The 25,114-nt window shown below is 39.3% G+C and overlaps 2 protein-coding genes across 5 annotated transcripts in view; one reads left to right on the forward strand and one right to left on the reverse strand.

Moving 5' to 3' along the window:
* Nucleotides 1–14,900, forward strand: part of LTBP2 (latent transforming growth factor beta binding protein 2) — a gene marked incomplete at its 5' end in the record, with an annotated part of 136,804 nt that extends 121,904 nt beyond the window's left edge. Inside the window, 7 exons of the mRNA XM_083354371.1 lie at nucleotides 1,300–1,383; nucleotides 1,812–1,940; nucleotides 2,166–2,306; nucleotides 5,988–6,158; nucleotides 12,414–12,671; nucleotides 13,253–13,402; nucleotides 14,683–14,900. Coding sequence (XP_083210497.1) covers nucleotides 1,300–1,383; nucleotides 1,812–1,940; nucleotides 2,166–2,306; nucleotides 5,988–6,158; nucleotides 12,414–12,671; nucleotides 13,253–13,402; nucleotides 14,683–14,843 — 1,094 coding nt within the window. The 3' untranslated portion in view covers nucleotides 14,844–14,900. The remainder of the gene's footprint in view (nucleotides 1–1,299; nucleotides 1,384–1,811; nucleotides 1,941–2,165; nucleotides 2,307–5,987; nucleotides 6,159–12,413; nucleotides 12,672–13,252; nucleotides 13,403–14,682) is intronic.
* NPC2 (NPC intracellular cholesterol transporter 2) lies at nucleotides 14,794–25,031 on the reverse strand. 4 transcript variants are annotated; one of them, XM_083350870.1, is made up of 6 exons: nucleotides 24,861–24,964; nucleotides 22,548–23,274; nucleotides 19,267–19,514; nucleotides 18,536–18,643; nucleotides 17,755–17,927; nucleotides 16,290–17,027 (listed from the first exon to the last, which is right to left on the reverse strand). In XM_083350870.1, the coding sequence occupies exons 3-6, from the start codon at nucleotides 19,304–19,306 to the stop codon at nucleotides 16,941–16,943; spliced, it is 408 nt and encodes a 135-aa protein (XP_083206996.1). In that variant the 5' UTR covers nucleotides 19,307–19,514; nucleotides 22,548–23,274; nucleotides 24,861–24,964; the 3' UTR covers nucleotides 16,290–16,940. The 4 variants fall into 4 exon arrangements, 3 of the variants coding, with proteins under 3 accessions (XP_083206996.1, XP_083206994.1, XP_083206995.1); XR_014491006.1 differs by lacking the exons at nucleotides 19,267–19,514; nucleotides 22,548–23,274 and adding an exon at nucleotides 14,794–14,905 and having other exon boundaries at nucleotides 16,839–17,027; nucleotides 24,861–25,031; XM_083350868.1 differs by lacking the exons at nucleotides 19,267–19,514; nucleotides 22,548–23,274 and having other exon boundaries at nucleotides 24,861–25,031.
* Between the last annotated feature and the right edge of the window lie 83 nt (nucleotides 25,032–25,114).

Consider the following 25,114-nt stretch of genomic DNA (forward strand, 5'->3'; position numbering starts at 1 on the left):
TGACTAGAGTACATAATCTGCTTTTCCCAGGATCCTCTAGCGCTCTAACCTGACCATTTTCTTTACAAACTTCCCCAAGATGGGAAGATTGGAAACTAAATAAAACTTGTCCAGATTTTTGTCTGTTGGGTTGTGTGTTGAATCAAGTCATGTCCTCTTAAGGAGATGGAAAACAATCATTTCTTTAAAAGCAGAAATCCACCAATTCACCATTGCATAAACCCAACTATAGAAGAAATAATACAGAGATGGCAAAATCTTAATGTCCTTATATAAATCAATGGTGTCACCACTTCTGGAATATTGTGTGCAGTTCTGGACATTGCACCTCAAAAAGGATAACATAGGGCTAGAGAAAGATCAGAAGAGGGCAGCTAAGATAATCAAAGGGCTGTAACAGCTTCCCCTATCAGGAAACATTGCAGCATTTGTTTTTTTTTAATCTAGAAAGGTGGTATATGACAGGGTACATGATTGAGGTACACAAAATTATGCATGGTGTGGATAACGTGAACAAGGAGTTCCCTTTCCTAAAATATTACAACCACAGATCATTCAATGAAATTGAATCCTGGAAGAATCAAGACAAGCAAAAATAATTTTTTTTAAATGTGTAACTCAACTTTGGAATTGACTACCACAAGATGTTGTGCTAGTTACCAGCTTGGCTGTCTTCAAAAAAAGGATTAGATCAGTACATGGAAGTCATGAGGATCAATGGTTATTAGCCTTGATAGCAGAATAACTGCTCTGAAGGCCATCTGCTGGGGGATTAATGGGCTTCTTTGTGCAGTTGGTTGGCTATATGAAAACAGACTGATTGACTAGATGGGCCAGGGGTATGACCCAGCTGGGATCTGCTTATGTTCTTCATGTTATCTCCTGGAGACTTTAATCAACCAGGATGGAAAGGGATCTAAGACACAGGAAGCCAACTGCACAGCTCCAGGGATACTGGACAGTTCATAGGGCTAATAGATTCAGACTCTTTCCAGGTAACCTGGTAAGACCATGCCTCAGGCAGTGCCATAGGACCTGTGCAGTCAGATTCAGATTCTGAATGAATCTGAGTGACTGTATCTGATTGATGCCTTCAATAGTCCTGTCAGCACCAGCAAGTGTTTTCTTGGCCCCTCTTTACCAGGAGAATCAAGGTTACCCTAAACAGCACCACTGATCTTAGAGATATCATGATCAAGAGTATCTCAGTTATATGATATAATAACATGCTTCTTGTATGTTTTCCCTTCTTTTGTGTTTGGTTTAATTATAATTGTTCTTTGTCAATTTTTTTGGCAGTAGAATATATTGATATTTGTCCCAGTGGGAAGGGCTATATTCCCGTAGAAGGAACACTGATTTTTGGACAGACATCTTATACAGGTATTTCAAATTCTAACAAATCGAATAGCCATTTCAAGCTCAAACTGAATGGGAGGGGTGGCTTATGTTTTAGGATAAATATATCATTTATTTATGTGTTAATATCCATAATCAGCTTTATGCATGATATAAGCAATTATTATAACACAATAAACAATTCTCATGTTGAATTATGACTTTGCTACAGCTATAAAAACTTCAGAGAAATGCCAGTAAAATCAGGTCATTTCACAGTGATGTAAATCAGTGAGCTTTTCTATATGTACAGTACATATTTCTTTTACTATCCAGAATTGACTTTAATAGACAGAGCTTTGCTGCAAACAGAAAAGTTTCCCACCAGAGATTTTAGTGTGAAAAAAGCATTTTAGAAATCCTTCCCTCCCTCCCTCCCTTCCTCCTCTTATTGAGTTTTTTCCCCCCCATAGATGCCAACGAATGTGAAATGTTTGGCTCTGAGGTCTGTCGTAATGGACATTGTGTGAACACAGTTCCTGGATACACTTGCTTCTGCCATGTTGGATATTTCTATTACTCCGGTCGGTTTGAATGTGTTGGTGAGAATCCTCTTTCTGCTTGTTTGACCTCCTTTGTAAAAGGCACCCTGCGCCATTTGTAGGGAATGATACATTTGCTGAAAAAATGTGGCCCAGGGTGAACAAGAGGCCATCCAAAATATGAACTATTAACTTGATGGGGAAAACATCATTTGAGTGTCCTGTATGTGAGTGGAAATATCAATTTTTACATCTGTTTGAGTGAATTCTCTGTTGTGATCATAGATCTTGATGAGTGTGAAAATGAAGAGATCTGTGCAAATGGCAAATGTCTGAACACAGCTGGTTCTTATCACTGCTTCTGTAACCGTCCCCTGGTTCTGGATGTAATCCACAATCGCTGTGTCAACGTTTCCAACAGTGCAGGTGAGATTCCTCTGGATAGTATATAAAGTGGTCTCTATAAACATAGTTCTGATAGAACCCTGTGAATGTAAGGTTTGTTCTTGAGTTTAAAATGGCAAAATCAAACAGAGATGAGGTTAGAACACATTATAAAACATGTGAGAGCCAGTTGTAGTGCTATGGTAATTTACTGTATACAGGAATACCAGTGACAGACAAAGATTACATTTACCATGAATGTTACACTTAGAGAAAACTGACATAAGATGTTTTATATTGGTATATTACTTGAGTACTGGTTGCTTAAATAAGTAACACATTTTCTAAAAGGTTTTGTAAATAATCAGGTCAGATTATTTTTTTCATATTTGGTAACAATGTTACAAAGCCCAACAATGCTGAAAAGTGATTTATTAATTTAAATAAATTTTAAAGATTGAATTTTCAGCTAGCTGGTTTTGTGTTAAACCCTACAAAACCATAGATTCTTGCAAAGCATATTGAGTTGGCTTTCAATATGAAACTAGCTGCCAGGATACCTTAGGTCTTTTATTAGAAAGTACATATGACTTCCTATATAAAAGAATAGCAAATTAAGATGTGAGATTATGCATCAATTTCTATAAATAACTTCATAAATCTGATATAGAATTTAATTCATCTTGGAAACTATTTATGGATTACAGTTCTACATATGAATTTATACAACATCTGAAGGTTGGGCTTCCCTTAACATAAGGTTTAACTATCTAGACTTTTATTTGATTTGTTAAATGACAGAATTGATTTCTCATTCTGATTTAGGATTCATATTATTTATTATTAATTTGTGAATATCAGTTTGATTTTAATTATGTTACGAAGTCTTAAATTGATACAAGATATTTTAGTATGTAGCACTTTAATGTTGCTTCATAATTTTCATTTAATATTACTCTGCTTGTAAATCTCTTTTCTCTTTTCTTTCTAATTAAAAAAAAATCTTCTAAAATAAATGAAGCACCAAAGTAGGAAACTTAGTTTAAAACTATGTCTTTCATTGATCGACCTTGGGCCCATTAGCATCTGCCAACCTTATCTACTTCACAGGATTGTTGCGATAAAGGGGATATGGAAAAATAATGTTGGAAAAGACAGAAGAAAGCAATCCACATGCTCAAGGGCTTAGACTAGAGAATGTAGCAATGTTTGGAAATGGCACCTGACTCAAGTATCTAAAACATAGATGGCATTGAAAAAGTGCGCAGGGAGATGTTTTCCTTTATTTTTTTCAAAACACCAGAACCAGGCATTATCCAATGAAGTAAATTGAAAGAAGGTTGAGATAAAGAATGCACTTCATCACCAGAAGGTGTGATGGCCACTAACTTGAATGGTTTTAAAAAAAGATTAAATAACGAGGGGTCCTTGGCACTCTCTGAGCATGCTTGCTTTCTTGCAGACGTTTCATTATCCTAACTAGGTAATGTCATCAGTGCTAGTAAGAAGTGCTGTTTGCTGTCAGTTTATATTCTGAAGTCTTGCCTGTCTGGGTGGGTGGGGGCGGTCTTAAGGATTCTTCGGTTGGGCTGTTTACTAATGGCTCTTTGGCAGTTTATTGGCTGGGGTATTGCTTACTTGACTGTTGGTCTGAAGTTGACCTTGGAGTTAATCTATACATGCATCAACATGCATTGAATAGGTCTAACAATGGATATTAAGCAATTTCTGCACTAATTATTTATATTGCCTTCTAGAGTCATCCAAACAACACAGTGCCAAAATAACAATAAAATAGACAGGATTTATATCATTTCCATGGTGACTGGGTATTATTGTGAATACTATAAGTCAGCAGTGTAGAAATGACCTTAATGTTGAAAACTTAATAATGATAAGATAGAAAAATGTAGGTTAGACAGCGTCACCACCAGATGGATTCATAGTTGCCTGACTGGCCATACTCAGTGTGTAGTCCTCAATGGAACTGCATCTACATGGATGGAAGTGAGTAGTGGGGTGCCCCAGGGCTCTGTTCTGGGCCCAATGCTCTTCAACATTTGGATGAGGGGATAGATGGGGAACTCATCAAATTTGCAGACAACACCAAGCTGGCAGGAATAGCCAACACTCCAGAAGACAGGCTGAAGATACAGAAGGATCTTGACAGACTTGAACATTGGGCACTATCTAACAAAATGAAATTCAACAGTGAAAAAAGTAAGGTTCTACATTTAGGCAGCAAAAACCAAATGCACAGGTATAGTATAGGTCAGGGGTGTCAAACTCGTGACGTTGCACGACATATTGGAGCTTTTTTCCCATTGCCGGCAATGGGGTGGGCGCTGTTTTGTCATGATGCCTCTGGCCCATGGGCCGGCAGTTTGACACCCCTGGTATAGATGTTACCTTGCTCAATAGTAGTAACTGTGAGAGGGATCTTGGAGTCCTAGTGGACAATCACTTAAATATGAGCCAGCAGTGTGCTGCAGCTGCCAAAAAAGCCAACACAGTGCTAGGCTGCATTAATAGAGGGATGGAATCAAGATCACATGAAGTGTTAATACCACTTTACAATGCCTTGGTAAGGCCACACTTGGAATAGTGCATCCAGTTTTGGTCAACATGATGTAAAAAGATGTTGAGACTCTAGAAAGAGTGCAGAGAAGAGCAACAAAGATGATTAGGGGACTGGATTGGAGGCTAAAACTTACAAGGAACAGTTGTTTGAATTGGGTATGTCTAATTTAATAAAGAGAAGGATGAGGGGGGACATGATAGCAGTGTTCCAATATCTCAGGGGTTGCCACAAAGAAGAGGGAGTCAAGCTATTCTCCAAAGCACCTGAAGGCAAGACAAGAAGCAATGGATGGAAACTAACCAAAGAGAGAAGCAACCTAGAACTAAGGAGAAACTTCCTGACAGTTAGAACAATTAATTAGTGCAACAACCTGCCTCCAGAAGTGGTGAATGCTCCTACACTGGAAGTCTTTAAGAAGAGATTGGAAAGCCATTTGTCTGAAATGGTATAGGGTTTCCTGCCTGAACAGGGGATTGAACTAGATGACCTCCAAGATCTCTTCCAATTTTATTATTATTATTAACTCACTGCTATATCTGAATTGGAAGCAATACACTTCTAAATAACAGCTGCAGGAGGACCAGGTGGAAAAAGGATATATTTCCATTTTCTGTCTGTATGCTAAGATGGGTCTTGGACTGATTCAGCAAGGCTATTCCTGAGTTCTTATATTGCAAAAAGGATCCTAAAAGTGTTTCATTACTTTGTAAGATATGCTTGAACAGAGTCTTGACAATTGTCTTCCAAGGATGTTTTAATTTATTTTTCTATCCTGAGCCTCAAGACCTAAATGGCCCTGCTTCATCTATGATTCTATACAACAGAGAGACTGATTTATTCCTTTAACAGAGTGAGTGCCTGTTACTCGTCCCAGCTTCTGCCCACCTAGCAGTTCGAAAGCACGTAAAAAATGCAAGTAGAAAAATAGGGACCACTGCGGTGGGAAGGTAACAGCGTTCCGTGCGCCTTTGGCGTCTAGTCATGCCGGCCACATGACCACGGAGACGTCCTCGGACAAGCGCTGGCTCTTCGGCTATGAAACGGAGATGAGCCCCTAGAGTCGGAAACGACTAGCACGCATGTGCGGGGGAACCTTTACCTTTACCTTTATAATCTTTTATTTATTTATTTTTGAATAACAGATAATCTGGATGAATCTTACAGTGAATTAGAAATTTGTTGGCAGAAGGTCTCAACAAGCTATGTTTGTAGTGAACCATTACTCGGACGACAAACAACATATGCGGAGTGCTGTTGCCATTATGGAGAGGCTTGGAGTCGGGACTGTGCACTCTGCCCTCCAAGGTCTTCTGGTGAGGATACACCATCTGCTTCAACAGTTAGACTTTATAGTTTAATTTAGACTATTAATTGGTCTGATTTCATACAGTTTTGGTCAAGATATATAAAAAAGATGTTGAGACTCTGGAAAGAGTACAAAAAAGAGCAACAAAGATAATTAGGGGACTGGAGGCTAAAACATCTGAAGAACAGTTGCAGGAATTGGGTATGTCTAGTCTAGTGAAAAGAAGGGCTAAGGGTGACATGATAGCAGTGCTCCAATATTTGAGGGGCTATCGTGGGAGGCAAGCTATTTTCCAAAGCACCAGAAGGCAAGATAAGAACCAATAGATGGATACTAATCAAGGAGAGAAGCAATCTAGAACTAAAGAGAAATTTCCTAATGATGAGGACAAATGGCATGTCTTCAGAAGTTATGGGTGCTCCATCACTGGAGGTTTTTAAGAAGAGACTAGACAGCCATTTGTCTGAAATGGTGTAGAGTTTCCTGCTCAAGCAGGGGGTTGGGCCTCCAAGGTTCTTTCCAACTCTGTTATTCTGTTACATGTCTTATGACCATATCAAAAAAGTAAAACATAAAATGCAGAAAATAATCAAGGGTAAAATGGATAAAAGAAAATACAGTAATAAAATACACGTGATAAATAGAAAGAATCAACATTCAGATAAATACATCACCTTTACATGATACACTGATTTGTTTGATATCATGAGCTCTTAGCAATTGCCTTAACTATAAAAGTAGCAGTTCTACTCACAATGTGTACATTAGAGCCCAGAAAGAAATAGAACAGACTGTGATTCAGTTCCCAGTGGACGGTTCTTTCAAATAGGGATGTTAAGTATCTAAGAGAGGCATATACTTGTCAAATAGAACATGAACATTATCTTTGATGGATGGGGCATTACATACATATATCACCTTATGATATGGCAGGAGGTGGAAATACCCATACTTGGCTGTGGTATCCAACAACTCAAATCTTGCTCTAGAATAGACCCTTCTTGAGAATTGTGTCAAACTCATTAACAGATATTTTTCAAACTGAAAAATAATTTTGTTCTTAACCAATTTAAATGTCTACTTTTGTCAATAACGCCATATCCGTTTGGGCACTATATCTGGGACTCTCTGTTTAAAAATTACCCTTGCCTGGGAGGCAGTTGAGAGTAAATACTGGAATGCAAACCATGTTGTGACATAACTGTGAACATTTTTTTTCTATTTTAATCCCATTTATATCCCGCCCTTCTCTGAAGACTCAGGGCAGCTTACACTCTAAGCACAAATCAAAGTGCTTAGCAGTAGCCTTCATTCTATGTATATGCCTGCTTATTAGGGCTTTCGCCCCCCCCCCCCCCAAGTGGCATTATTACAAAGTCAGCTTATTGCCCCCAACAATCTGGGTCCTCATTTTACCTACCTCGGAAGGATGGAAGGCTGAGTCAACCTTGAGCCTGGTGGGATGCGAACCTGCACTAATTGCAGGCAGCTGGTGTTACTTAAGGAGGCATTAGCCCACTGCTCCACCTATCCAGTTAGGTCTTATAAAAATTGCTGTCTAGACATATGAACAACTGGATTCATGGTTCTTACTGAATTTTATTACCAGTGACCCCCCCCCCCAATAAATTACCAACAATGAATCTTCCTTACTATAATTTTTTTTGTTTCAATTCAATTATTTTCAATTCTTGGATACTGCTTGGAGAAGTCTCAGTTTTCTTGGCAAGATTTATCAGAAGTGGGTTGCCATTGCCTGCTTCCTACGATTGAGAGAAAGTGACTAGTCCAAGGCCACCTAACTGGCTTCATGCCCAAGGCAGAGACTAGAACTAGAAACTCCTAGTTTCTAGCCTAATACCTTAACTGTTACACCAAAATGGCTCCCACTAGTATGTATATTAAATTTACCTAGTGCTATTTGTAGTACGGCAAATAGATGGGGAAGAAATGGAGGTAGTGACAGATTTTATTTTCCTGGGCTCCAAGATCACTGCAGATGGGGACTGGAGCCAAGAAATTAAAAGACGCTTGTTCCTGGGGAGGAAAGCCATGGCAAATCTAGACAGCACACTAAAAAGCAGAGACATCACCCTGTCAACAAAAGTGCATATAGTCAAGGCAATGGTCTTCCCAGTTGCAATGTATGGCAGTGAAAGCTGGACTATAAGAAAGGCTGAGCGCCAAAAAATTGAGGCCTTTGAACTATGGTGCTGGAGAAGACTCCTACGAGTCCCTTGGACTGCAAGGTGATCAAACCGGTCAGTCTTAGAGGAGATCAACCCTGACTGCTCTTTAGAAGGCCAGATCCTGAAGTTGAAACTCAAATACTTTGGCCAGCTAATGAGAAGGAAGGACTCAATGGAGAAGAGCCTAATGCTGGGAAAGATTGAGGGCAAGAGAAGAATGGGATGACAGAGAATGAGGTAGCTGGATGGAGTCATTGAAGCAGTAGGTGTGAGCTTAAATGGACTCCAGAAGATGGTAGAGGACAGGAAGGCCTGGAGGAACGTTGTCCATGGGGTCGCGATGGGTTGGACATGACTTTGCAACTAACAGTAACAACAACAACTTGTAGTACTTGCAATACTTTTAACATTCATGGTATAAATCCACATGAAGAGTGGATTTATACCATGAAAAAGTGCAGAGAAGAGCAACAAAAATTAGGGGACTGGAGGCTAAAACATATAAAGAATGGTTGCTGGAATTGGATATGTAGAGTTTAATGAAAAGAAGGACTAGGGGTGACATGATAGCAGTGTTCCAATATCTCAGGAATTGCCACAAAGAAGGGCGAGTCAAACTATTCCCAAAAGCACCTGAAGGCAGGACAAGAAATAATAGATGGAAACTAATCAAGGAGAGAAGCAACCTAGAACTAAGGAGAAATTTATTGACAGAACAATTAATCAATGGAACAACTTGCCTCCAGAAGTTGTGAATGCTCCAACTCTGGAAGTGTTTCAGAAGAGATTGGACAACCATTTGTCTGAAATTGTATAGGGCTTCCTGCCTGAACAGGTGGTTGGATATAACAGGGCTTTTCAACTGGTGGTAAGTGTACTACTGGTGGTACTTTGGTACCTGGAAGGTGGTATGACCATCCTAGGCAAGTATAGAGGGGGAGGGGAATGAAGGCTACAAGCTGATTGGTGCTTCTGCAGGGCTGTTAAGGCTCAGCAGAAGCCCCAGGATCTGCGCCGGCCTCCAGGTGACTGGCGCTTCTGGAAGCAGTGCATAGCTGGAGGTGCACCAAAGAGAAAAGGAGGAGGGGTGGGGGAGAGGAGAGGATATAAAAGGAGGAGGTTTTGGCAGGAAAGGGAGGAGGGAAAAAAGACAATGGGGGGGGAAGAGAAGGGGATGGAGAAAGAGAGATGGGCAAGTGCAGCCTTGAGGAGAGGAATCAGCTGGAGATGCACCAAAGACAAAAGGAGGGGGGGAGGAAAGGATACAAAAGGAGGAGGATTTGATGGGAGAGGAAAAAAAGACATCAGGGAAAGGGAAAGGGATGGAGAAGGTGGAAGGAGAGCCCAGCAGGCATGGAGGAAAAAGAGGGAGGGAGGGAGGAAGGAAGGAAGGAGGGAAGGGCCGACCAGCCAGCTGATCACCAAAGTAGTGGTGCATATTAATAAATAAGGATAAAATCATCATACATTTGTCAGTGCAAAGAGAAAGCGATTCAGCAAAGGAAGCGCCATAGAAGAAATTAAAACTGGTACTTTCTCCCTTTTTTATATGCTTTGTAACATTTTATTAGGTTACAGAATAAAATACAAAAATACAAAAGCAAATAGTAGGACACAATGGGGAGGAAAAGAGGGGGGAAAGTGAGGATAAGAAAGGAAAATGAAAAGGCATTGACTTCCGACTTCCAGGGTTGAAGTAGAATGAAGCATTAAATTCGAACCTCAGCTTTTTATTTTTCCCATAATAGTATAAACTAACCATTTCTATAACAACAAATGAAACTAATCAGTAAAATGCAAAATCCCTCCCCCCATTTTTTTTAGTCATCAAGTTTTTGACACCTTGCTAAGCACTGGTGGTACTTGAATATTGTCATGTCCTAAAAGTGGTACAATCCGTGAAATGGTTGAAAAGTCCTGGACTAGAAGACCTCCAAGGTCCCTTCCAAATGTTATTCTGTTATCTGTTATTTGAAGACACAGGCACATTCTCAATTACAATAAACTAGAAATTTAGAGAAATTCATAAAGAGTAAACTCAATTTACATTATCCGATCTTTCCTCTTTCCACCACTGGAGAAGGTTAAACTTTTAAAATATTAAAACCAACCACAACATTAAAAGTTAATGTTTTCCTTCCTCACTGCTCTAACAAAAATCTAATGCAGTGTTTTTTGTTTCTATTCCTTGGCTCATTGAGTAACAAGCCAAAAGTTGTTTAGGACTGGATTTGCTCAGTTAAACAAACCAATCACCCCACTCACCTCTCCAAGTTTTTACATTAAAGCATTCATTATTAGTCATTATGAAAGGGGTTTTTTTGTTTGCTTTACATGAAATAGAATATAAGATAATATAAGATATGAGAGAAAGCTGTTCATTTTGGCTGGGTTTAGATAGTCCAAAACACAAGGAGTAACCCAAGAGTAACCCAAGATAAGGAAAGCTGCTTAGGAATCTTCTCATATTTAGTGCAAACTAGCTTTCCCTAGAGAATTTTTTACTTCAATCTGTCCAAACAATTTCTCACTCCTGAAATCCTACGAATACTAATTTTATTTATTGTTTCCAGGGATTCTTGAGTCAGATGATTTTCAGATTAGTTTACAGCAATTAAAACAAAAACTAACAGAATAAACATACACTCAATGTATGGTCCTTAATGGAACTACATCGGCACGGAGGGAAGTATGTAGGAGGTTCCTCAAGGTTCTGTCGTGGGCCCGGTGCTCTTCAAAATCCTCATAAATGACTTAGATGAGGGCATTGAAGGGCCTATCCAACCAATGCATTCAGTGGCAACAAAAGTAAGGTCCAACACTTAGGCATGAAAAATCAAACGCACAAGTAGAGGATAGGCAGCAGCTGGCTCGACAGTAGTGCCTATGAGAGGGAGCTAGGTGTCCTGCTTAAATATGAGTTAGTAATGTGCTGCATCAACAAAGAGAGAAGCCAATGCAGTTCTGAGCTGCATCAACAAAGGGTTTGTATCAAGATCAAGGGAAGTGATAGTACCACTCTGTACCGCCCTGTTGAGGCCTCCTTTGGAATACAGCTTTGGTCACAATACACAAAAAAAATGCTGAGACTCTAGAAAGAGTGCAGAGAAGAGCAACAAAGATGATAAGGGGTCTAAACTCTAAGTCCTATGAAAATGACTAAGAATGAAAATACATTTAGCTTGAGGGGTCCTTGGTGTTTTCTGAGCTTGGTTGTTTTCTTGCAGAAGCTTCATTATCCAAACTAGATTATATCATCAGGACTGGTAAAACATCTGCAAGAAAGCAAACAACCTTAGAGAGCATCAAGGATTCCTCATTTCAGCTCTGAGCTACAAATATTCTCCTTTATTGGTACCATCATCAGTGCTAATTGGGGGTGGGGTTTGCTCTCAATTTATATTCTAGAGGCTTACCCTGAGCTACAAACATTCTCTTTTATTTAGCTTAATGAAGAGAAGATTGAAAGCAGACAAGATAGCAGTCTTCCAACACTTGAAGGGCTGCAGAAAAGAGGATGGGAAGAGAGTGTCTATTCATTCTCCATAGTACCTGAGAATAGAAGCAATGAGTCGAAGTTTATTAGAGGAAGATCCAGCCTGGAAATGAGGATAACTATTAAGCAGCTTTCTTCCCAAAGTTGTGGATGCTTAATCACAGGAGTTTTTCAAGAAAAGATTGGACAACTATTTGTCTGAGATAGTATGAGGTCAACTTCAAGGGCCCTTCCAAACCTATGATTCTTTGAAAAACAATACTTAGTTGGATTGATGATACATATACAGTAGATGGATAGATGGTAGATAAAAGGTAGGAAATCAGATATTATATACACATTTAATATACATGTTATACATTTTATAAATGTATTTATATAATAATGTATATAATCAGATTGCTCCTTGGGATAAAGCATTCCATTGCCAGGATGCTATCATAAGCTAATCCTCACTCTCAGCCCTAGTTGACTCTGCTACATCTCTAAATATACATAATTTATAATAACAATTGCAATATTCATGTATTGCATGAAAAGTATTCCTTTATTAACTTTTTCTTTGCTCTCTTTTTAGATGATTTTTATCAGCTGTGCAGTATAAGGGAGGCTGGACTCCAAGAAAGGCCCAGCTATGAGTATGGGTCAAATCAGGGCAGTCAACAATATGAGCTTTACGTCCCAGATCTGGAGCCTTATTTGAATCGCTTGGATGAGGATGGAGCAGCTGATACCAACAGAGAAGAAAGCAATGCATTTGAGGATAGTGCAACACCACAAAGACAACAGATCCTCCCAGATCAGACACAGCCTGGCTACATGCCTGAGCATGTTGGTAAATGTCAGGGAAAAATAAATAATAGCTCAGTTATGCTTAGGTATATACTATCAGTATATTACACTCCAAATGTAGGCATTTCGATCTTCAATCCCATTTCATGCTTTTTGAAGAACAGGTCCAGAGATTGGCCAAAAATGCAACACAAAATCTTGGTTTCAGCCAAGTGCACAAGTTAGAGTCTTCCGATATCCAAAGAGAAGTTCTTTAATGGCTAATTCCAGAGAGCCAGTTATGCTAATTCAAAGGAAGAGATTATTTATATCACTTGCTGGATCATATAGTTGGAAGCCTCTCTGATTTTTTCTTGTAATCCTTTTCATATGCAAGTATTCTTAATTGGATTAATGAAAGAGTAGGTGCCATCTGAAAAAGGAGGGCCAATGGAAAGAAAATCTCCTTTTTGGTTTGGTTGTTCACAGATTCAAGGCAAAGGTCCATGCGTACCCTTAATGCAAATACATATGCATATACATATACACATACATTTGAAAGAACCTTTTGGCATGTTTCCTTTACAAGATTATCCTGTTCTATATTGTTTTTTAATACCTATTTCTTACTCTCTCACCTTTCAGAGCGGTACAGCAGCTTTGAAGGGCTACAAGTAGAAGAGTGTGGAATTCTTAATGATTGTGAAAATGGACGCTGTGTGCGTGTGGAAGAAGGCTACACTTGTGATTGCTTTGATGGCTTCCAGTTAGATTTGAAGCTCATGGCCTGTGTTGGTAAGTAGTTCCATGAAAGAAACCATGGTAGATCTTGCCAAAAACAGTACAGCAAAGACCCCCCAAACCCTTACTAACGAGGGCTGTGCATCCTTTTAAAATGTTGTTAACCTTAATTTTAGTTGTTGAAGAGATTTTTAACAGGTTGATTGCCACTGTTACTATACTAAAGACAAGCAAACCACATTATCAGTGTGTATATAAGTCAGACCACAGAGGGAGGTCTAACCAGGATTACAATTGGGCATTAGTGATCATGAATCAGAAATGAAAGAGCTGTGTGCATTTGCAGACAGAACTGACTCATGGAAGATTTGAGTGCTTTAGTACTGAACATTTCCTAAAGCATAGCCTATCAATAGCTTTTATACAAATTATCTATAAACACCACTGCCTGAACATGTAAACCCATCAGTCCTAAGGACATATTTCCATAGAGCTCTAGAACTAACCGTATTATGGCTGTTTATGTAGTACAGGATGTTGTTTATTGAGCATTTATAATTGCTATTACCTCTTTTCTAGCCACTTGAGACTTCAGATAAAAATGCTTCTCTACATGGCTAGTCAGCTCAGCACAAAATGATTGGTGGCTGTAAAATCCAGGTGAATTTATCAGTTCCATCAAACCTCAAGGGTGATCTGGAGAGTTCATGCTCTTACCAAATTACTGAAGGCATAATTCAAAGTTTAGAAGTTTTATTCACTCCATCCTTATAGCAAAGGTTTTTATGCAATACGAGGTTAATCCAGAAAGCAAGTACCTCAGTATTGTACAATGATTATTTGAATTCTGCTCCAATAGCTTTTGAATTCAGTTTAAATGAGATATAACGAACAGTTATGGTGTATTTCACAAGCCTACTGTTGTTTAAAATCTTTCTTGGTGTTTGCAGGCAGCAACTTTATGTATTTTTAGATCCTAATCATAATGACCTATAATCCCTCTTCTTTAAGATAAAGAGTTTATTACTTTACTTTTAGAATGTATATCATTTTCTTGACTGTACAGGCTTTTTCTGCTAAATAGGAACCTGGATTATTGAATTCCAAGTCCTGCCCTGGAAGCACAACACAGCCTTTCCTACCAGGAATCTATATCTCAGTAGAAAGTGGCATGTGTAGAGGATGATGAATGGCGCCAGAGCTTAGTGTAGTTGCTTTTATATTTACCCAGCACTTTTTCCAATTTAGGTATGAGCTTATAAACTAAAAGGAATGTGAGAAAGGTCCTGTGCTGTTGGATCTGAAAAGTGTTCTCCTCCCCCTTTCCTCATTAGATATCAATGAATGTGAAGCAACAAACGCCTCCATGATTCTTTGTAAAGGTAATGCCTGTGAAAACACAGAGGGCTCCTATCGCTGCACTTGCTCACCTGACAGTGCTTTAGTGGAGTCTCACTGCATTCCAGAGACTGCACAAAATCCAGAGGCAGCGTAACTGCAAAAGAAGAGTTGAAGTGGAGGCAACATTTTCAGCCATTTGCTTCAAGAACTGGAAATCTGTGCAGGCGGAAGAGTGTTTCAGAGAACCCAGCAGCTTTAAAACATTTTATTTCCCAGAAAGCAAAGACTCAACATATGGATCTCTTCAATTACCATTATTTCAGCCAGTGTAAACACTCAGGGCCCAATCTTCGTATACTGTATGTGCATTTCAAAAACTATCATGCCATTTTTATCAGAGATTTTTGGCCTTGTTACTGATATGCATTGTATAAACCACCCTCTTTCCTGTTCATCTTTTCTCTGTTTAGATCATAGGTGAACAAATTTGTGCCCCCTGAATTAATCTCACAAGGCTTTACCCCTTTATTGTATCAATTTCTCGCTTATCCCATGCCATCTTACATTTCTTTACCATTCATAGAATGCTGCTTCCTAAATTTACTTATAATCCTTACTCTAGTCTTTTCAGAACTAGTCTGAGCTTTGTGTACTAAATGGGCATGTCCGCCTCACAGCTACTAATGCATTATGTCCTCTTTTTAGCACGGCTGAAAGAAATTCGCATTCCACAGATAACAGACATTTTGGCTTCCAATTGAATTCAGCCAAGAATCCATATAACCTTCCCTTAAAGTTATCCTTATTAACAAATCAAATGACACAGTACTTACATCCAAGCCCAGCACACCTTTTGCCCTCCAGGGTTAGAGCAACTATTTATAGTCTGATTGTGGCTTGGACTTCATTGGCCTTTTGGGGCTTTCTGTTCACCACAAGCCACAGACATCCAACTGCACCTTCTGTGATTGCTGGAATGTTACTTTGGGAAGTGGGAAAAGTTATAGCTCTTTAGCTTTAAAAAGTAATGCAGAGCTTTCCATTGGAAAAAAAATACATATTCAATAAATGTTTTTTTTTAATTGTGTCTAATGTTTTATAGACTGTGGTTGGTCATATATGTTTCTACCTTCTCTTTCTGAGCTTAGAATTGGAAACTCTTGGGAAGAACCAGACAGGTTGCAGATCTTGTTGATTCAGCAAGTAGAAGACATGGCTAGTTTGGGAAAAATGCTTTTACGGATTGAGCAAATGAAAGCATATGACAGTATAGCTTTCAGTCCCAGCAGTATCCACCACCACACCACTATTCACATATGTAAGATACTCTTTAGAGTATAAGAAGACTATACTTAGCTAACTGTGGCTGGTACCAAAAAACTAAGCAGGGCTGGTCTTGGATGGAAGATCAATCTAATTTTCCAGGGCTGTAGGCTTGACTGAAAAACTGAAAGAATGTCTCAGGAGGAGGCAATACAAACCATTTCTATATTGTTGCCAAAAGAACCACACAGATATGTTCGTGTAATTACTGGATGTCAAAATCAACTCGAAGGAATCTTTTTACCATAAGCAAGTATTTCATTATCATCAAAAAGAGAAAGTTTAATTATGCAGATTTATTAGAAAGAGTTACAAAAGCTGACTGTGTTTAGGAATTCACCCCATAGCAACTTTAAATGACTTATAAAATGATTAACATAAATTATTTCTTCATAGAGATCAAGTGCCATTTGGTTTGGCATCTGAGAGTATAATATCTTCAGAATTAGCTACAAAAGGTGGCTATTCTGTCTCATTTTGGCTCCAGATGGCAACTTCAGTTCTAAAAAATAATTTAGGTCATGATATAAAGAGGAAGGGGGAAAGCAGATGGAAATTTGCAGCCAGCATCTGACCACAAGAAGCACTGAAAAGAGAGAAACACAGTGATCAATTTTGCTGGGCCAGGTTTTTTTTTTAAAGAAATAATTTTTTGTGGTAGATATTCTATATCAACCAATATAAATCTTCCAGATAGATTTTCTTTCAATTATGAAAACATTGCCCTGAGTAACAGCAAGATATCCACCAACCCACTGTTTATTCTAGCTATCCATTTTCTTCTTCATCTAGACTATGTCTCCGAGAACAATTATTGCACAGATACCATAGGATAAACAGGAACTGCCTGGTGTAGCAAAATATTTTCCTTGTCTTTATCAAATCCCTCCTTCCATCCTCTGTAACTCTTGAGGGCTAAATGGCTTTTTTAACCGGTGATTTGAACCGGAATCTTCCAGCAGAATAATAATTGTTCTTGGTCATCATATAACTCCCACTTGACAATAAGTTTAATCTAGAAAAAAGAAAGGAAAGTAATGAAAACAACTGATCTTCAGACATTAAGATTTGGGGTTATTGGAGGAAAAATTTACAAAATGCCATATGTGAAATTAACTTGAACTTGAAATGGGTTTCATATCTTATATGTTTGAATGTGGGGATCATACTCATAACTCCCTCGCCAACATGGCAAATTTCTTTCTCTGAATAAATTTATGTCCTTGAATATTTGTTAGAACTGTTACATTTTGCATCCCTTGCTACAAGGGATAAAACTGGGATTGTTATTTTGTGAGGTGTGAAGTCACAATTGCACATACATAATATAACAAGCTAAATGACTACAGAGACCGTATCATTTCAGACTGCAGAGGGTAGATATAGCTGAACATGTCACAGAAACTATTCCTTGTTCTAAATGAAATTTCCTCCCAATATGCTGATATTCTAAATGTGGGAAGGTTTCATGGAAAGAAGCATTGTATGAAATCATCTTCCACTATCTGTATAATTTAGAAATTGTACTTTCACAAAGTTAGACAAATAAGTGAATTAATGGTCTTTCCCTGGAGAATGGAACCCTCTCTCTGTAGAATTAAACATTCCCATTGCAAAAACCCATTGCAAAAACATCCAAATTAGGACCGAGTGGTCAATTATGAGCATCCTATTTCATAAATGAGATGAAGAACCATGAAAAGTAGCTCCGAGTACAGAAATCAGTCTGCTAAGATACTCACAGATGGGTACTCGCTCTTTACTGGCAGCTTGTTGAAGTAGCTGTAAGTTTGACCATTATGGATAGGGCACTTGATCCCACTCTTGCATCCATCAGGCTCTTCAAGTGGGAAAGGAACATCTACAAACATCATTTCCCCATACACCTTTGCTTTGCTGCCTTGGCTTTCAATTTCTGTGGAAGAAAAATGAGGTTAATCTTAACAATAGGACAAGGAATGGAGACTACAATACTGCATTTCACAATAAGGTTGTGTTCTCAATATTCCATGTCGAGACTGCATCCTTTCCTATCCATTAATCCAACTGCTTTATAATTTATAATACTACAAAGTTTCACTGATGACAGATTTTCTGCTTTACTTCCCTTTTCTGAGCTTCCTACAGAGAAAACACTTCCAAAAAATAAAACCCACTGCATATAAAACTGTAGTTGCTATCATTTTGTATTGTGCACATACTAGAAAAACTACAGCCGTTTGCAATTTTCCCGAGTTACACAACAACCCAAAGAAACATTGACAATCATGTTCTATATATGATTGTCATGGATTTTTGTCTATGAACTCCATTCAAACTACACATAGCTCGATTGCTAATAATGATTTTCAGTGAAATTGTTTCATATAAAATTGCTCTTATATAACTATTCTAAATGAATGCACTTATATGTAGGACATTTGGAATAATGAAAACCATCCCACTTTGAATGCTGAAAACATTCTGAAAAAGCTTTGTTTGGGAAATTAATATTGTACTTCAAAATGAATAGGTCATACTTACTACTGGAAAATGTAACATTGACACTGTAAGACGCTCCTTTCTGTAGATGGCAAGGTAGTGTAGGACAAGGAGTAATATTAACCACCAAAATACTTCCATCTTTGGAACCTGTGCAGAAAGAATGGAACCACATAATTTTGAAGCAACACTTACATTAGTATAATTGGTCAAATTCCACAATAACAGACATGGCCTTGCAAATATTTACATATTTATATATAGTGTCATCTATGATTGACATGCTTATCATTTAAAAAGATAGGAAGAATCATAAGCAGTGCAGAAACAAGAATCAGAAGGCAATCGATAAAAATGATTCAGAATTGTACCCAGTAACTTTAGGAAATCCGTCTAGTTATTTGAGAATGAATCATGACCAGCAAGAGGTAAAGATTAATGAGAATGCATTTTTACCCATGTTCATGTCATATTATTAATGCGGAATAGATTACTCCAAATAAAAAGCACCAACAATCCACATGCCTTGCAAGGGCATTGCCACCCAAATCAGTTTATTTTTTAAAAAAATGTTTTTAAATAAAGTTCATTGTTAAAATTATACTATTGTAGTAGCTGTCTTCTTGTTATAGAATAACACAAATAAGTATAGCAATTTGAAACTCACACAAACACATCTGTGAGTAAGATAAAAAAGATAAATACAGGATAGTCTTCGACAACTGGGATCAGAATTTCTATTGCTAAGCAAAGTGGTTGTTAAGTGTGCTCACCCAATTTTGCGACCTTTTTTGCTACGCGTGTTAAGTGCATCCAGCTTCGTCCTTTTGACTTTGCTTGCTGGAAGCCGGCTGAGAAGGTTGCAAATGATGATCATGTGACCCCAGGATGCGGCTGCAACCATCATAAATACCTGCCAGTTGCCAAGTACCCAAATCTTGATCACATGGATATGGGGGGAATGCTGTGACGGGCATAAATGGGTGGACTGGTTGTAAGGCATTTTCAGTGCTGTTGTAACCTTGAATGGTCATTAAATGAATGTTGTAAGTCAAGGGCTATCTACGCTATATGATTTTTACATACAGTATTTACAGATTAGTGATATGAAATCGGGATATTAATCTTCAGGTTTCTTGGACAGTTTCTTAAATATTATCTTGCTTCGTGCAGACAATGTTTTCCTGTTTTCATCACGTTTCTGTTTAAAAAACTCAAGTAATACAAGCATGTTGAAATATGCCAAAATTGCACTTCAAAACAAGCAAGACCTATTGGGAGGGCATTTAGGAGATTTAAGAGATGCAATGTGGAAATTAAGGTCCATGGATACTTAAGGCACTAAGTTTGCTCCTTTTAAAAAAAAAATCAATCTTGGGGCCATTCGGCATTTCGAGACATGCTGGTGACTTACCATAGCCCATCTATGTATCCATTTGTCTAGACTGGCAATGGTAAGTATCAAGCATTATTTAAGATAAGTACTAATCTTGGAAGAAAGATATAACCACAAATCCCCAAATGGTGTATTGCTCTTTGGCATTAATTTATCCCCAACTGCTAGCCCCCCTCTCCAAATCAATAATGGTGTGCTGGCAAATAGCTTCTTCCACTAAAAGGAACTGTTACTGTCAAAATAGTTTGGCCACTGTATGTTAAGGACACCCCTAACAAATATTCATAAGTGTAGAGTTCACATTTCTCCTGTAAAGTTAATGACAACTATAAGAAAAAAAGAGGGACATTTTTAGGGTAAAGTGCTTGATCCCAATGATCTAACCACTGGAAACCATGCCTACTGCTTTATCTATATATCCCTCTACATAGCCTCAGGTCAGGTTCTCTTTTTTAGGTTATAATGGTACAAAATGCTGCTTTTTGTATGCATAATTTGTTCAATACCATCATGGTGCTTTTTAGCACAAACAATAAAGGAAGGAAGAGAATCGAGATTAACTCACTGTAACTGTTAGCAAATGAATCCTCATCACTTTAAAGGTAAAGGTAAAGGTAAAGGTTCCCCCGCACATGCGTGCTAGTCGTTTTCCGACTCTAGGGGCCGGTGCTCATCTCCGTTTCATAGCCGAAGAGCCAGCATTTGTCCGAGGACGTCTCCGTGGTCATGTGGCCGGCATGACTAGACACCAAAGGCGCACGGAACGCTGTTACCTTCCCACCGTAGTGGTCCCTATTTTTCTACTTGCATTTTTTACGTGCTTTCGAACTGCTAGGTGGGCAGAAGCTGGGACGAGTAACAGGCGCTCACTCTGTTACGCGGCACTCGGGATTCGACCCGCCAAACTGCCGACCTTCTGATCGACAAGCTCAGCGTCCTAACCCACTGAGCCACCACGTCCCTTTACTGTGTCCTAAATATACTAGCATACCCATAGCAAATGGAAAGAATGTATGAACCAGCTGTTTCTATCCTGCAGAATATGATTTTTACCCTCACATGACTGATGCATCACTAATGCATCAGTGCCTGTTTTTGTTATCTGCCTCAGCTATGCATACAGCTGAAACAGGAAATTGCTGGGTTTGTATTTGAATTGTCAGATAATTTTAGAATATCCCTATTCAGGAACAGAATAACAGAATTCCTATTCAGAAAATGTCATATCTAGGACTTTGAAGAGCTACTCATATGTGAGCTCAGTGAGGTCATGATGAACAAAGTATACTCTTGAGGGTGTTGTGGAGTCGTGGAGCTCACTTGGTGAGTTTGAGCCACCAAGCCAAACCACTTCAGAAGATTCTTGTAGTTTCTAGAAGAAATCTCATATAAACCATTTGAATTGTCAGATGAAAGATAAGTGTTGATTTTTTTAAAGTGGGATCAGATGTAATCCTGAAGTTTATTTTTATGCAAAAATATCCTATTTACTTTCATTTATACAAATTATAGGCTGCTTGATTCCCAATTACTCTAGGTGGTTTACAATTAAGGAAAAAAATATATGAAATAAAGAATCCTTCCTTCTGCCCACAGCCTAGGATGACAGAAGTCTTTAATAGCTTTTGGCACGTCATCTGGATGGAAGCTGTATGGACCTCTGGGGGATATTATTTCAGAGAACCATAAAAAAGACTTAGTTCTAGACCAGACATGTCAAACACAAGGCCCGGGGGCCAGATCCGGCCCGCAAAGTGGTTTCATGCAGCCCCCGAAGCCATCCTGGAAACAGTGAGGGAATGGCCCCCACTGCCTTGGCCCTGGCCCAGAGACCCTCCTTCTGCCAGAGACCCTCAGATCTGTCCCACTCCTGCCCAGGCCCCCATAGGCACCCTTCATGCAAACGATGTAGAGCTGGCCATGCCCACCCAGTAGGCCATACGCACTGTAGCCACGCCCACCCAGTAGGCCACACCCACCCAGGCCACACCCACCCAGCCCCCTGAGGGCAACCGCAATGCTGATGCGGTCCTCAATGAAATTGAGTTTGACACCCCTGTTCTAGACCTCACAAGATGATGTAGCTTAAGTAATGGGGCCCAGAGGTACACCCGCTCTGCCTGATCACACTAGGATGGTAGAAACAACTGCAGATAGGCAATCCATTAAACAATCTGGCACTGTACTATTAAGGGCATTATATGTAGTAACGGGAATTTTGAATTGCACCTAGAACACCAACAGGTAAGCAGTGCAGCTCACAAAGCAGTGGGGTCACACAGACATACAGTAACAAGACATGGCAATGTTGCCCATTCACTGCATTCTGAACTACTGTACTTGTGCTTTCTGAGTAGTCTTCAAGGACAGCCCATTCCAATAATCCATTCATGAGGCGATATGAGGCTCCCCCGGTTCAGAACAGAACATTATCTTTTGTTCATTGAGGTTTACATCCTATTAGTGTTTATAAGACAATTCACCAATGAAATTGTACACAAATCTATTCAGAATTAAAGTACTAAATGTACTTGAATAAACTGAGACCCAGCTTGTTCTAGTGGTTAAGGCATCAGACTAGAAAGCAGGAGATTGTGAGTTCACATGAAAGCCAGCTGGGTGACTTTGGGCCAATTGCTCTCTCCCAGCTCAACTCACCTCAATACAGATGATTAAAAATTGGAGGACAAAGGTGGGATGGATGTTTGTCACCTTGAGTTATTTGTAAAAATAAAGGCAGGATACAAACAAATAAAATCTTATAATTACAGCCAACTCTGGATAAAATAGCTTTGTCTTTAAGAAATAGCTTTTAGCAGGAAGGATTTCATCAGCTTCTTTCCCGTCCTTCCGCACCAATCCCCTTCCGTTTTTGAGAATCTCCTGTGTTCAGAAACAGTTTAGAGTACGGGTGTCAAACTCGCAACGTCACGGGACGTATCACGACTTTTTTCCCATTGCCGGCAATGGGGTGGGTGTGGTTTTGGTGTGACGCATCTGGTCGGCGGGCTGGCAGTTTGACACCCCGGAGGGGACTTAAGTAATGGGAGAAGATCAGAAGGAAAAACTCCCACTAACCCATTCAAAATTCATTCACAGCTTGATGCATGGGCTACTCAGATTTATCAGGCTGAGAACTGTATTTTGAATATGAGTGACCCAGAAGATCAGTATTCTCAAAAGTAGACAAAGTTAGAAGATAAAATGAGATGGCAAATGGCCAATTACATTGAAATGACTATATTTCCAGTCTCAAAGAAAAGCCTGCAACTGTATTAGCAATCCGAGCAGAAATGCAAATCTGCTTTGCACATCAGATTTTCCTGCATGTATATATTATCTCTATGCAAGACATTGGCTGTAGCAGAAATCAGACCTGGGTTATCTGGAATTATAATTAAGAAACAGCACTTATTCATTCGGCCAGAGACAAGAATTTACAAAAAAAATAAAATAGAAAAATAGGTTAGAATCAGAAATTTGCTGTTCTATATGAAATATCTCTTTTTTCTTCCTATACATGTCTGTCAAAACATCACTACTCGACAAAATCTCATGTTGTGTGCTAGTTCCTTGGCTCTACTCAGTGAGGGCTCACAATTTCAGATGAAACTCCTGTAATAAGAGCTGAAAAGAAAGTTCAAGGCATAGAAACTACCTATTTATAATCCTGTTTTACAATCAGAGCATTTTTTTCCTGATACATTTAAGTTACATTCTAGTATAACTTCAGATACATTTATGTTGGCTAGAAAATTTCAAGTCATGTCAAAGTCAAACATGTTTGAGCAACCATTATCATTAAGCCTGAGCAACAGGTGAATAAAGATTAAAAACTCCATATTTTTAGAAGTTAAAGGATATATAAAATAATAGTTTCTAGCTCTTCACTAGTGATTTATAAATAAATAAAAATACTATCCATGATCTTTCCTGCATTAGATGGATGCTATCGAACTGGATTTTTCCTGCTTTCGCTCCAAGTTGGTAATTCCTGGAAGAGAAAACCTAAAACCTGGGAGAAGCAGGCTTAAGGGAAAAAAGGGGGAAGAAAAGTTACCATTCATTCATATTGCACTGTACACATTTCCTCCTTTCATTTTACGCCATATCTAACTGTACCAGTGCCCCCCTTGCTGCATCACAGGCTGTTCTGAGAAGAGAATGAACTGGCTTACACATAGCATGTGCTAAATCATCACTGTGTTCATGACCCACAGAGCAAAAAGGCAGCCTCTAGTCATATGTGCCAAGGCAGTCCATATGATTTAATGGGTTATGCGGTGCCAAAAAGCTGGATTAACAAAAGCTGTTTTCATATCCAGTGTGAATCTAAGAAGATGACCAACCCATGGCATCCTTGTCACAGTCTATTCTTTCTGCTTCCATTACTCTTCAACCATGACATTTACCTCTATTTATGATGTAGCAGACAAAATTGAGAGGCCACCTAAAACAGTTTGCAAACACCAAAGCTGAACCCTAACTGTCAGGTACAATAAAACTGGCCCTTCCTGACTACAAGAAGTCTCCATCAGGTAGCTCTAAGTTGGAGCAAACTGACTTGTGAAAGTGGTTTTAGGGGAATGATGGAAAGAAGCTGGACTCCCTCATGAGCTCGCCTGCTACAACAGAAATGAACCCCAAAGCAATCATTTGATTACTGATTCCCAGCTTCCTTCGAGCAGAGTCGCTTCGGGAGCTGGTCTCTTTACTGCTCTCTGGGCTGCCAAAACCCGAAAAACGTGACGGTGGGCGCTTGCTTTGCCAACTCTTAGGCACAAGGCGTCTCCCTCACGCTTTCATAGCCGCCTACAGAGATCATCCACCAAAGTTCTCCGTCCGAGGGAAACCACTGCAAGCATCACAACACTATGTGATCCCTAAGAGCAGGACGAGGAGTTGGCAACTCTCGGGTAGAGCCGAAAGTTAAAGGGTCCAAAACAGTCACAATGCAAAAGAATTACTCACCGCAGTCCAGGAACTTAACGGGTTCGGCCAACACCCCGGAGCCGACGGCCAGAAGCAAAAGCAGGGTAACAGCCAACATTTCTCCTCCTTTCATCCGCTGTGGCGCAGACCCGAAAAACAAGGAACTGCTCCTGAGCCAGTGCCGAGCGGGCGGGATAATATGCACCAGCGACCGGGTCATGTGAGAAGAAGCCCAGCCCAAGCCCGCCTCTTCACAATCACCTGACGGGAATCGGCCTATCTTCCCCACTAGT

This window comes from Vipera ursinii (assembly GCF_947247035.1).
Source record: "Vipera ursinii genome assembly, chromosome: 1".
Lineage (NCBI taxonomy): Eukaryota > Metazoa > Chordata > Lepidosauria > Squamata > Viperidae > Vipera > Vipera ursinii.